We start from the raw sequence: 13365 nt of genomic DNA on the forward strand, positions 1-13365 counted from the left end.
GCGCCCCACTTCCTTTTGTACCATAGATCCACTTACTCTAGCCGGGAAAACTTAAAATCTCTAGCCGTATTTGTTGAAAGAGGAACGATATATGCTGTTTATATCGTTTCGCGCGAAGGCGAAACGGGGATAGCTAATTTAATTTATACGCTCGCGCGAGATTGATGTGCGAATACTTAAAATGCGAGGATATACGTGGAATATGAAAGAAAACAGTAAAACGTTCGTGATGCACCAGCGCAACTTACGCAAGCAATAACAGCAAAGGCCTTGCGATTATTCGATTGCCTACCGTTGCGACGTGATAAGGACGGTTCAACTATTAATTGCAGTATTACTAAATGTATACAGACTAAAAGTACACTTACACACCACACACCACTTACACAGCCGCTCACTTGTACCACACTAAAATACTTCACACTGGATAAGAAGACTCTTGTAAATAGTTAGCACGTAATTGATATTATAGGCGACAAGATCTATTAACAGTAAATTTATTTATAGTAAATTTTCCGAAATATCGTACATTATGTTATCAATTAATCAAAACCCTTCCTGTCTTAAAAAATGAACATTGTTCTATTTTTGCGAACTTTAAACAATGCGAGTGGTAGTTGGAATAAATGATGGTAAGTATGTAAAGAAACGTGTTTTCATTTAATCTACTATCTTATTATACATTATCTAGATACATCGTAAAATCACTGAGTGTTCTAAAATGTTTTTTTACATCGTAAATCTATTCTTCTATTAATGCTAAAATCTCTGTTGCACTAATATTTATTACAATATAAGGGATCACAGAATAGAAAACCACAGCTAACCATTTAAATAAATTATTATTTCAAACAAATTATATCACGGTCATTGTCATCGCTGGATTAATCAGAGGTATTGGAACTTCGTCGATCAGACAGGTGTACCAGCAAGTGCCTCTTCAAGTCAGGCATATTTTTCGGAGTGGCGGAACATTTGTGACACTTCAAAGTAGTGTTCAAATACTCGGCGCTATCCTCGGACTTCAGTTTTTTCAGTTCACCTCTTTCACGTAATTGGTTGCAGATATCTGTAAATGATAAAACATCAAGGTTTGACCTTGATCATTTCAGGATTATTTTTAATGTAGATTTACCTGTTGAGTGTAAGAAAAAGGGAGTAGTGAATGAGTTCCAGTGATACTTAGTTTTCAGACATGGACTATTGAAGTCTGTACTTATCACGTGTAGGTGTAACCTTTGCATACTAGGTACTGCATGATACCCGATACTAAAGATGTATGGCATAAGTTCATATATCAACATATTGGTTGACCTATAAGGTATTATAAATAAAATACAGGTACTTACAGAAATTCAGAATCTTTGTGTTCTTTAGTTAGATCTTCTGCAACTTTTGCCATGTGAAGTAGCAAACTCTCATCTTCTTTCTTAACGTGCCACAGAGAGGGAATATTTGCTTTTGGTAGAACTAAGTAATGAAACTGGGCTTTGGGATATTTATCTTTGATTACAACTACTTTATCATCTTCTTTTACCCTAAGTTCAGGGTCCTCCATAGAAACAAGCAAACCTGTTGCCCAATGATGCTTTTTCGGAGCTGTTGCATCATTTGATGGGAATTTTGGTTTGCGTTTCATTGTGAGTTTTGCTTTGCAAGATTACAAAGTAATAATTTCTGTTATCATAAATAACTTATGTAGTGGAAGGAAGTTTTGGCAATCCTTTTATGTTATAAATAGAACAATGCAACACTATAGGCAAACACTAAACTACTAAACGCGCAGAATTTCATATTCTTCCAGCATTGATTTTGGATATTATATTTCCCTCTTTAGCGGAGGATACAGAATAAGCTGAATTAATAATCGAAGGTACTTACTTGAAGTCCTAGAAATTTTATGCTAATCCAGATTATTGTATACACATATCTGAGGTTATGTTCGCTCGATGAGTATTGATAGTTGTAAAGCTTCTACAAGTGTAGCTGGATCGGTCAACGTATACACAAAATTGCACTACAGTGAACTGATTAATGTTACACATTTTCTACAGCTTTCATTATATTTTTACTTATTAATTTTACGAAATTTTAAACTAACGCAACTAAAGAATGTCAATCAGTTGACATTTCTACCGTTTGTGTCACGTACCTATGCGCCTGCGCAGGTAGCCATCGAAGGCACGTTTCGATTAATCGAAAGTTTAAATTTACGAGGGAATTCTTCCGTATGGCAATCGACGAGGGATATAGGATAAACAATTTTGAATAGTTCCTGTTTATTGGAATATATTACCTAAGATCTTTACATACTTTTTATCCCTAATGTGAAGTGTATAATATATAATGTGTAGTGTATTATAAAGTGTAGTGTAGTATGGTAGGAATGGTTATTTGGAAGGGAAGAAAAACGCACAGCTTAGCGAATAACTTTAGATTTATTTATTTACTCAAATGGAAGGCAATCGATAAATTTGCAACAAATAAAAATAAATAACACTCTCTCTAGCAATAATTACGTGATCGTTACTTAAACGTACATATCATTACAATAAATTCATAGATACTTAACAAAACTTATACCTTTTCTTTTTTTATCGCATGCTCATACAAAATATGTTCGTGTGATTGTATGGGGGTGTGTATATGTGTGTGTTGTATACGCGCGTGCGCATTTGTCGCGTAACGTTCTTCATTTTTTTTTGTCGTTTTCGGTGCGAACGCACGTAGAATATTTATTATACACGGTATATATCTCGCAAAACTCTATACACGGACGACAAGACGCGTCTCGATGTAAAATTTCATCTAACCGCTTCTTTCTTTTACGCTGCTCTCCATAACATCATCGCGCAACCCTCCGACACACTCTCACACACATTCGATTATACAAACAGAAGACACTTTCACGCGTCTCACGACAGACTACCAGATTCGCACAGCCTGACAAATCGATCAATCAATCATCGATAGATTTCATGATACGAAGAAAGTGAAATAATTGCAGGTTTGCAATGACAAGCAACGATATCTGCTGCGATACGAGTTAATAAAGAAAGAGAAAGAAAAGAAGAAATTGAGGGATCGTGCGCCGATGTGTCGTTCGATGGTAGATCCACACTTGTTCATATTTAGCACGAACGAACTCCTGACCTAGTTCTCCTGAGTTTCTGAATAGCAGCGCCCTTAGGAGACAAGGAGATCCTCTCATCAACGACGCATCGACGACACTCTCGACTCCAGCTCAGGTATGATACAATGATATTTTACAACATGCTAAAAACTCTTATTGTCATGGCAACGGATGGTACGTTTCGTATGACGAAGCGACACGCGGTGGCAAGGGGAGTTTTGGCACGATTCTTCATCACCCCGATCACGCACAATATTCCCTCCTTTATTTCTTTCCGCGAAAGCGTCGCGCTTAACTTAATCGCGCGATTAAGGGACGTAAATGCAGAGTTAGTAGCGTGGTTACGAAGCGACTTTGAAGATCGAATCGAAGGGAATCGGTTTCGATTTAAATGCACGGATTCCGAAGGGAAAATGGCGGGATGCTGAAAGGCGCGAAAGCAGTGCGCTAATTTCAATCAATTTAAAAGAAAATACGTTAGTCCTATCTACTTACATGGTCTAACAAAATACGCGGGGCGTTCAAACATGATCACTCGGAATCGATCTTTTCCGAAAGCGAGCCGTAGCGAAGAGATATAGTTAGTATCGTTTGGCAGGAGTATTATCGGAAATTGGGGGCACGTTTGGTCTGTTTCTAGCGAGGAACATACTGTTTTAAGGTCCACGAGACGTTTCTCTGTTGCGCGTGAACGTTTGGAATGTTGCATACTTTTGCTGCTTGTTCGTTGTGCGATATGGGGTGAACGATGGTACGGTTTCGCTTGCCAAAGCGCCACTTTCGATAGAAAGCAAGGGATCACGCCTAATCTATACGAATCGCGAAAGTACTCCTTGCATCGTTAAGTCTTCACTGCGAAATTGCTGTGATTCGTTTGCGAAGGAAGAGAAATATGCATGGCTGCATAAAGATGATACTGTTATCGATGTGACATGAATTAATTTAGGTCTGTGGGACTTGACGATGCAAGGATGTTTCATGATTCGATCGCGGCGATACTGAAGATAATTGATAGCTCTAGCTAGGGGTTTTAATTAGCACCATCACTGATCACGTACGTTGGTACCGTTTCCATGCACTCAGATACATTTTCACATATCCACGCTCGGTAATACAATATGCATTCGCAACTTTTTCTCCTTATTACCGACTTGGGCAGTGCGATCCTTTATCGTTACGTACGAAGCTACTTGGTTCTGCGAAGAATGTCTCAGAAAAATTGGAGGCGTTCCAGATTTATCAAAAATTTCTTATTGTACCAATGCATTTGGTACGATTAGTGTGACAACAAGGTAGGAATTCTTCTTGGAAATGGTCCAAATTCTCCCGAAAGCACTTGCTTAAGATACTTGGCAGTCAATAATTATAAATATAATTGAAGGGAACATTAGGAATACTGACAATCCTATTCACGTTTGGCACATCAGTTCCTCTTACGATTTCGACATGCTAACTCTTCATAAATTTCAGGGGTAGTCACATTACATACGATACAATTTAAACATATTAGCTCACGCTAAGAAAGAGACACTTTGAGAGAAAATTCTGAGACGAATCTTTCCAATTTGCTTTGAGGAATGTACAGAGTGTAAAGAAGTTCTATCAGCAGAGATTCATTAAAAACAACTTGAGAAAGTTAAATATTATCTTTTAGAAAAAGGAAAAGTAACAGTTTGAATCTCGTCGATTAATATCAATTCTAAAGCAGAGGTCCGCTATTAATTTGTGATTACCATTTTCGTTACACTCTGTGCAAAAAGCCGCGGTTCGCGGTACGCGTAGCTTCGATCTCTTGCTCGTGCGAGTTTGAAGAAACATGGAATGTCACAAAACAACGAAAAATGAAACTCACAGATAGGGAAACTAAAAAGAAACAGGAGAACCGCACGATACCCTAACACTGGTAGACCACTTGTCCGCACCCATTCCAAAATCTCTATGCGATTACTGACATTAAAAAGTACGTAGTATGTATCCTCTAACATCACATGCTCTTGCTTAGAAAAGTACACTAGCTGTGTGGGAAAGCCGACGAATTCGGTTATTCTCGTTTTCCATTTTCCATTTCCTTTTCTTTTTCCAAAGAAACGTTCTCTCGCTTCTGTAAACGCACCCTGGCTTTCGAATGCAGCGTGTATTCTATAGTACATATATCCATATGTATATGCACCTATACGTATACATGTAAAGATACGTATGCAGCTCCACGTTGCCTTAAATTTCTCATAGCGCGTTACGATTGTTCGATGTGGTTCCATTTTCTCGTTTTAAAAGGGTCAGAAGGGGTGGGCAGGGAAAGTGGAAGGGAGAGCATACTCGAAAAACAGATACACGCAGCTTTCCCGTTTTTCCTGTTGAACACACACGCTATTCGCAGTTATTAAAACTCAAGCAACACACGACTGTAGACTGGATAGTAAAAACTAGCTAGAAACGCTCGTAAGGAAATTCTTTGGAGAATTTTGAAGACATATCTGTCGTTGTTTCCGGTCGCGGGACGGCGCTGCTCTGTTCGGCCCGTCCTCGCAGCACCTTTTTTTCTATCGTTCATTCTTTCTGAATAAGGGATCGATCGCGAAACATATCGTCCTTCCAGGTTTCGAGTATACGTTGTGCACTTCGAAACGATTCTCGCGATGACGCGATCAACCTCGTTAAAAACGAAAAAGTGACGCTCCCGTGCATTGGTTAATGTACTGACCGAGGAAGACCGAAGTGTACGCGCACTCGCGACAATTATATTCTACTTAAACCCCATTAGAAACGACCGCTCCAGTGAGTGTGGCTAACTCTGTCCTGCTCGCTGCAGAACCTGTTCATGCATTGTGCGCCCGTCTTACGACATGGTTTCAATTACTCACCTAGGAAAGTCTCGTTCGTGAGAATTGTACAGCTACCTATACCCCTAAGTCGTACGAAAGCCCTTCGCTCGATTCGTCCGAGAAGCGTAAGCTCTGCGTTTAAAGTAAGTACACGTTCAGCGTCCACACGGGAAGAGTCGCGCGATCCAAGTGTCCACTGCGAAACGGTTCGTTCGAAATGCACCAAACAGTCACAGACTCCGATTCGCACGTAGCACTTTCTCTTCTTCTTCTACCCAGCTCTTCCGAGTCGTCTCGCTTATCGCAAGGTCCTTCGTTTCCCGTCGATGGTAGTTAAGTACACAATGCCGAGCACCGAGCGGGAATCCCGGGCTAGGTTGCGAAGTCGACTTTGTCCCAAGCCAGGGAAAGGTCAGAGGACATCTTGAAGTCAGTGTCCTCCATGTTGAAAAGATCGAACGGGTCCTGACTGCTGGCGAGCAGCGGGTCGTAGATGTCCGTTCCAGATGATAGACTCGTGGGTGGCGCTGGCTGGTGATTGGTCATCGTCGTGGAAGCGGTTGGCGGGGATTGTGACATCAGAGAGTCCAACCAGTCTGGGTCGTCCATGTCCATGGGCATGTCCCCGATGTCCATCAGCTCCTGTTGTGCTTCCATCTTTACGCCTAGATCGCACTCCAGTTGGCTGAAGTCCATGGTGTCTAGGGTCTCTAGGTCTAGTTCAAGTTCCTAGAATGACAAAGAATAGAGTGTATAATTATACTAAATATCCTGATACGATTTGAGCTTCATTATACTCACCTTAAGATCTAAGTTCGCGTTATCCGAGGACGTCACTTCCTGCGGAGGTTGAGGGTCAGGCGACGTCTGCTGGGCTGACTGTGGGCTGAGCAGCATCGCCGTGTCCAGTTCTGCCTCGGAGGTGAGCAGATCCGTGTCGAACGACGAGATCTCCTCCTGCTGCTGCTGCTGTAATTGTTGTAACGCGGTCGGCAATTGAATGGAGAACGTCGCCAGAGGCAACGGGGGCGGTGGTGGCGGCGCTGGTGCCGGAGAACTCACACAATCGCTTTGGGAGACCTCCATCGCAATCGGGCTGATCGGGCTGATCGGACTAGCGGCGGTGAAGACCAGGGAGTGCGTCTGACTATCCGCTGGGGCCGTGAACACCAGATTCTGCTGGAGCTGTCTGTTTGGAGTCGTCGGGGTCGCTGGATCCTGCGCAGCGCTTGGAGGTAGCTCGCCATTCTTGATCAAGATCTCCAGCACGTCGTCCACGACTTGGCTCTTGATGTGACTCTTCTGGACTGGCTCGATCTTGACCTGGGCATGAAGAATTAATTGTATAGCGGTAATAATTAGAGTAGAAATACATGGAGAAAGAATAAAAGAGTGTTCTCACTTTAAGTAGCTTCGCAGCTTCGTCATATTGAGGTGGCGGCGGCTTGCCATCCTCAGACACAGCAGTCTGTTGCTGCTGCTGTTGTTGCTGCTGAGCCTGGGCCTGCGCCACTAGGGCACCAAGCAACGAGCCATTTAGCTTTGCGGGTTTGGCCAAGTTCAGGACGATAGCAGTGGGTATTTGCACAGTAGCACTGTTCTTTGCCTGATTTTTCTTATTATTGATCGCAGTTAGTGTGGAGGAATCGAGAATGGCAGTAGCGTTGTTTGGCTGAGCCTGCAAGAACGCAGCGAGGCTAGCTTTCGCGTTCAACTGCTGGAATTGTTGTTGCTGGCTTTGTTGTTGGCTCTGCTGTTGTTGTTGTTGCTGCTGCTGCTGCTGCTGCTGCTGCTGCTGTTGTTGCTGTTGCTGCTGCAGGTGCTGCAGCTGTTGCAGATGCAGCGCCAACTGCTGTTGCTGCATCTTGTTCTGTATATGCTGCTGGAGCACCAGTTTCTCAGCGTGCACAGTAGTTGGCTGAGTTTGGCGAATTTGTTGGAGCTGCTGCTGGGACTTGTACAATTCACGCTGCAACTCCTCTATCCGCTTTCTCTGCTCTTTAATAATGTCGTCTCCTGAAACACGGACTACATCGTGAAAACACCGACGTGTGTTGTGCTTTGCAAACTTCTGTTTCAGAGTTTCGCTTGGAAGCTATTACTTCAGAGTCAGCATGTATGAAATCTCATTTAGCTAAGTAAGCGTGCAAATAGAAGTACCTGGAGGGCTCGACGGATCGTCGTGTTCACTGCCATGTGGAGAGTCAGTTCGTGGGCTGTTGGGCTCGTCTTTGACAGCCGAACCGGGGCTCTTGGCATGAGAGCTAGATTCGTCAGACGTCACCGGCCCCGGGGTGTCCATCAATATGTGACCCATATGCGTCACATGTGGCCCATTCGAGCTGGACGTCGAGTTATTGCTCGATAACTCCGTGAACGGTTTTAATCTCTCGATCAGCTGCGGCTTGGAGCCAGACACTGGCAAGTTTCGACGTTTCAGCTCCACTTTGAGATCGCTTACTAAAAGGATATTTATTTGGGTCACACCTAATTTATAGGCTCTATTCTCAACACCAACTCTACGCTACCTTAACAAACTTACAGCAATTTAATAATTTATCCTACTTCGTGTTTGAAAATTACCTTTCATCTCCTCCAGTTTGCCAAGGGGCCTCAATGGAGGCTGCTCCGAGGGATTACTCGAGGAATTCGAGGGCGCAGGACTTGGCGCATTTGCGCTGCTTCCACTAACGCTTCCAGCATCACTGGCACCACTGCTGTTGAGGGACAAGGGCTTCTGCGCCGCTGGTAGGATGATTTGAGGATACTGCGCAACAATGTCCAAGTTAACACCTCTTACACACTTCGTAAGCTTCTTCCAAGTACATTAGTGACATAAAATAAGCCTGTTGCATCCCTGATCATGCTCTCCTGACACGAACTCTTCAATCGCGAATATACACGCAATAACATAATCGCTATGCAAATATCGGGAGAAAGTAACGCGCTAACGAGTCACATCCGGCAAAAGATTCGCTAATAACTAGGGCAACTTGTCCTGATATAACATGTCTATTTGCCTAACGGTCACTTTCCTCGCGGTAATCGCTCGAATCGAAGTGAACGTACCTTGTGCTGCCACTCGAGCTGCCATTGGAGGAAGAGCTGCTGCTGCTGAAGGAGCAGCTCGTAGCTGGTCTCGCCAGGCGGTGCTGACCCGACACCGGATGTCGAGGACGACACCGATGTCTTCTGCGCGTTTGGCGGGCCCTGGCAACAATTATCGTCGGACATTAGTCAATGTTCATCGCTGGTAACGAGCGAGGGGGCTTGGCTTCCTCTGCTTGCAGATCAACGCGATTGTTCCATATGTTAAACTCTTTCTTGACAGCGTTTAGACGCAAACACCATGTATACAGAGCGTTCCAAAATTAGAGGTTCATCGATCCTACTCTGATTAGTCAAAGTATCTACTCTTTATCGACAAATTCCATTTCTCCTATGAAAAATGTGTTTCCTACTGAATCGTTCCTCCAATGCAGCGTCAGTAAGGAAGAACGTGATTTACAATAATTATACCGAGAGTTTCGGTCATTCTTCGAAGAAGAAAAATTCGGAGCACGCTATGCAGTAACATGGCCAGGGGGTAGGTGAAAAAACTGACGCGAAAATCGAGTTAGCGGGCAGACGAGGTGAGAGAGGGCGAGGGCAGCGGTGATAAATGATACATCAAGATGTTTTCTGCGCCCTCATTTGCACGCCCATTCCCGGCTCGCTTTCACGCCAGCCACGCCATATCCCGAATGTTTCGGGAGCGTGGCCCAGGGCCTGGCACCTATCGCGGGCCTCGCCGCCCCTCCTCCCACCTTGGCCTCCTCTGGGCCCTTCTGGACCCTCTTGGATCCGCTTCTCCGACGCTGCCTGGCTTTCTCGCTCTTAGATGCAATTAGCGCTCGAATTACTCAGAGCTAACGAGGTGGGCCCCGGGCCCTTCGGGAGATCGCGAGAGTTAATCACCCGATACGATCTTTGGAGCGTCTCCCTCCGTTCGATAGAGAGACAGAGAGAGGGAGAGGATTCGCGGGCTACGGGAGCCGAGATTTACCAGCCGTGCCCGTTCTTATTTTGCTCTTGCTTTTTACTTCGCCTCCTCTGCTGCTTCCTCTTTCACCCGCGCGGCCTTATCCCCCTCGGTTCCTTCGTTTTTTCTTCAGCCCTTCTCGGCCGCTTTCTTCTCTCCCCTTTGTCCCTTTTTTCCCCTCAGACCCTGCCCGTTGCTCTTGTTTCCTCTTTGTCCCTGCTCCCGTTCCCTCCAACTCCGTTTCCTCTCCCCCTTTTCATTTGATTTAGCGTACGTTTTTTATACCCATCCCCCTTTTTTTCTCGTGTTTCTTTGACTCTTGCGAAAGCCCGACCTCCGTTTTTGAAACTTTGTAACTCGCTAGCAGACGGCGCACGATAATTACCTTGCGTCACGGCCGTATCGACGCCGTCCCGATTTTTATTCCCAACGAGAGTTCTTTACGCGATGGCTGTCGTAAAACGTAACGCGCATTTTTATATCTCGACGTATTCTGGCGCATACCGATGGTAACATAATTACTGGCCGAGGATGTAAAAACCGTGTGGGGTACAGGGTGTCTCAGGGAGACTGGTCGTTGATGTAAATGAGATACCACTGTCGAAACGAGGAGAAAGTTTACGAGATCGCGTGTCAGGGAAATGCTTCTTTTTAGAGTTAAACTTAAAAATATTAGCATGTAAGAAGTAATTATTATACATTTATAGGCGTTTCGACCGGTTTCACTGAAACACTCTGTACTAACGGAATCAAGAGTGAAAGTGGTAAGCTTGACTCTTATTCAATCGGAATTTATCTGTCGCGGTACAGTGGTACAGACTTCAGAACTCGCGAAAAGAATATTTGAAAAATGTATATTCACAATTAATAAAAAGAGTAATAAGATTCCTTCATCAACAAGACTACTGGCAGAGTTTCTACCTCGATCCTGTTTCTAATGTGACACTCTACAAGCACTACGAAGTAGGCAAGAATTCCTAGATCTTCAGAGCCGTAATGCAATGTTCTATACTCTACAGTCTACACTAAATTGAAGCCAACTCCCACGCAAATGGTAGCACAAGCGCAGTACTCACCTTGTACTCGTGGAACTTGATGGTACGCGTCTTAGGCTGGCTCTTGGTCTTGGACTTCTTCCTGTTCTTATCCTTGCCAGGCGCGTCGCTCCTCTGACACGTGGACGCGGCTATCGGGCTCGGCTGGGGCCTCGGGGTGATGGCGGCTGGCGGTGGTGCCGGGGGCGACGCTATCGAGATATTGGAAAGGGGGCTCAGGCTGGACGTCGTCGAGCCCAAGGACATCGGACTCGGCGCCGGCGCCAGTGGAAGGAGGGTCGTCGACGGACCGTTCGTCTGACTCGCCTGTTAACAGAGATCGTTGCTTTTTTCACCGCAGGACTCTCGATTAATCAGCCCACATCCCCGCCAATTTATGGGCCAGTACAATGTCCGACGTAAATCTATTTTTGCCTCGAATTCGCGAGCTTTTTCCCCTCGTATCATCCGCGTATTCGCGTTCCCGCGTTATTGCTTTCGATTATCCCAGTTTTTTCGATGGGACACTTTCAGCGAGTCGATAAATCAGGAAATCTGGATTTACGAGAGGCTCACCTGGGTGGACGCATGCTGCTGACTATGCTGGACTTGCTGCTGGGACTGCTGTTGCGGCTGCTGCTGCGAGCCAACTACTGTGTTGCACAGCTCGGCGAACGTCTGTATCGTCGACTCGCTCGAGGCTTGCTGGAAAACTGGCGACGTGGACGAGACGACCACGGCACCGCCAGTCGTTGGAATACTAAGAGAAACGGTAACGATCCCCGCGGAGGCTGCCGCTGTCTCCAGAACGTCCGATCTGGACTCCAACTGCGGCGAGGGCGCACCTTCGGAACTCTGCGAGTCATCTTCGAAGGTGATGTAGTGGTCTGGGTGCTGGGGCTTTGTTACCTGGCCCTCGCAGGTGGCCTTGAAGGGAATGTGGCCCTCTGGAATGAAGCAATAACAAAATTTCAGAGATCTGTTGCATCGGTGCGAAGAGAATCTCAAACTTCAAAGTAGAAGTAGCGTAAAATATGCTCGCAATTGCTTAGAATAAGAAATGCATTGTACTCGAGTCAGTGTTTACGAATATATCTAGTGGAGGAAGGCTGTTTTATTACAGCTTGTATCACCCTGCTTGAAAGGTGTGAACAGCGTTCCTACAGACGTCTATCAATCACGGGGGCGGCTGATGCATGGACTCACCTTTGACCGCCCTCTCAATGGGCTCCTCCGTGTGGAGAATATTCTTCTGGATAAGCTCGAGCGGTCCAGGTCGATGACTGAGCTGATCGTTAAGCTGGTCGGCCAGCCTGGCCTTCTTCAGCATACGCTGCCTCTCGGCCAAGCTTGGGTCCACGTGACCCACATCCTCGAGGATGTGCTGCCTGACCAGCTCCTCCCTGCCCGGTCTCTGCTGGATCTTCGCTTTCAGCAGATCCCCAGTCTTCGCTCGCTCCAGTTGCTTGCGTTGCTCATGGAACGCCGGCGGTGTCTTCAAAGCTGGAATAATCGTAGACTCGTTAATTTCTAAATCAGGAGCTGTGATTCATGGTCTAGAATCCGAAGCGACTCCATTTCACGCGAATGGTTTAAATATATCATTGACGTGATGGAATGATGGTGTAGATCAGAAATGGAATATTCCTGTCCTTCCAGGCGCCATGTATCGCAAATATTCGATATTTGGGTGATACAATGGAATTTGTTTCTGATCCCATAGATTTGTTATTCTAGCAGGCAACGTTATCCGGAAGTTTAACTTCGACTGCTCGCTGACGTCTTTAAGAAAGAGGAAATTCTTCGCGAAGAAGGCGCGCTATTTAAATCGCGCGCGGCAGAATGCACATTATTTCAGCGAAGTTTTTTCCGCGCGTCAATAACAGTATCGTTAAAAACGGCAAAGGGCGCGACATCTAATAAAAGAACGGCCAAGCGAAAGAGAAAAACGCTTCAGAAGCTTTTAGGGCGTCCGCTGGCGCATGCTGCACGCATCAATTTCCGGGATGATGGCCCTCAAAGGTCTCCCCCGCGCGGCGCCATTTTGGCCTGAACGTCAAACAGTCTCCTCTCGCATTCCACGGTGCCATTAAGTCCCCGGATAAATGATCCCCGAAGCGTTCTGTGTACGCGCGCCACTATTTCCGTACGTGCCGCGCAGACGGCGGCAGGCTTCATTACACGGAATAAAAGGCTCGCCACCACCTACGGCACAGCGACGTGGCAACGGAAATGTGGAAACCCCGACGTCGCCAATAAATTCCTGCGTGCTTTAATTTCGAGCGGGTTTATGGTGCTACCACGTAACGCGTTCCACTGAGACACGTCTTCCTCCACTTTACGAGGAGGTTACCA

General features: G+C 45.5%; 2 protein-coding genes across 6 annotated transcripts in view; both read right to left on the reverse strand.

Moving 5' to 3' along the window:
* Positions 1 to 641: 641 nt before the first annotated feature.
* Aptx (aprataxin) lies at positions 642 to 2123 on the reverse strand. Of its 2 annotated transcripts, none has more exons than XM_076385197.1 (4): positions 1882 to 2123; positions 1350 to 1650; positions 1136 to 1269; positions 642 to 1069 (listed from the first exon to the last, which is right to left on the reverse strand). In XM_076385197.1, the coding sequence occupies exons 2-4, from the start codon at positions 1637 to 1639 to the stop codon at positions 885 to 887; spliced, it is 609 nt and encodes a 202-aa protein (XP_076241312.1). In that variant the 5' UTR covers positions 1640 to 1650; positions 1882 to 2123; the 3' UTR covers positions 642 to 884. The 2 variants fall into 2 exon arrangements, with proteins under 2 accessions (XP_076241312.1, XP_076241304.1); XM_076385189.1 differs by having other exon boundaries at positions 1350 to 1677.
* Positions 2124 to 6180: 4057 nt separating this feature from the next.
* Positions 6181 to 13365, reverse strand: part of LOC143185668 (uncharacterized) — a 185052-nt gene continuing 177867 nt past the window's right edge. The window contains exons 6-15 of one of the 4 annotated variants that reach the window (XM_076388881.1): positions 12217 to 12513; positions 11587 to 11957; positions 11053 to 11337; positions 9025 to 9165; positions 8539 to 8722; positions 8116 to 8415; positions 7358 to 7983; positions 7018 to 7278; positions 6757 to 6921; positions 6181 to 6684 (exon numbers count right to left, since the gene is read on the reverse strand). In XM_076388881.1, the coding sequence (XP_076244996.1) occupies positions 6328 to 6684; positions 6757 to 6921; positions 7018 to 7278; positions 7358 to 7983; positions 8116 to 8415; positions 8539 to 8722; positions 9025 to 9165; positions 11053 to 11337; positions 11587 to 11957; positions 12217 to 12513 (2987 nt within the window). In that variant the 3' untranslated portion in view covers positions 6181 to 6327. Of the gene's footprint in view, positions 6685 to 6756; positions 7279 to 7357; positions 7984 to 8115; positions 8416 to 8538; positions 8723 to 9024; positions 9166 to 11052; positions 11338 to 11586; positions 11958 to 12216; positions 12514 to 13365 lie in introns of all 4 variants that reach the window. The other 3 variants (XM_076388872.1, XM_076388865.1, XM_076388857.1) reach the window with 3 other exon arrangements.

The sequence above is a fragment of the Calliopsis andreniformis genome, chromosome 2 (genome assembly GCF_051401765.1).
Source record: "Calliopsis andreniformis isolate RMS-2024a chromosome 2, iyCalAndr_principal, whole genome shotgun sequence".
Lineage (NCBI taxonomy): Eukaryota > Metazoa > Arthropoda > Insecta > Hymenoptera > Andrenidae > Calliopsis > Calliopsis andreniformis.

Bases quoted from the DNA above. Each gene is read 5' to 3' on its own strand.
- Aptx (XM_076385197.1), bottom strand. From the start codon at position 1,639: ATGAAACGCAAACCAAAATTCCCATCAAATGATGCAACAGCTCCGAAA. The intron at 1,270-1,349 runs GTAAGTACCTGT...ATACATCTTTAG, and splicing joins CACAAAGATTCTGAATTTCT to TATCGGGTATCATGCAGTAC. The intron at 1,070-1,135 runs GTAAATCTACAT...TATCATTTACAG, and splicing joins CTTTTTCTTACACTCAACAG to ATATCTGCAACCAATTACGT.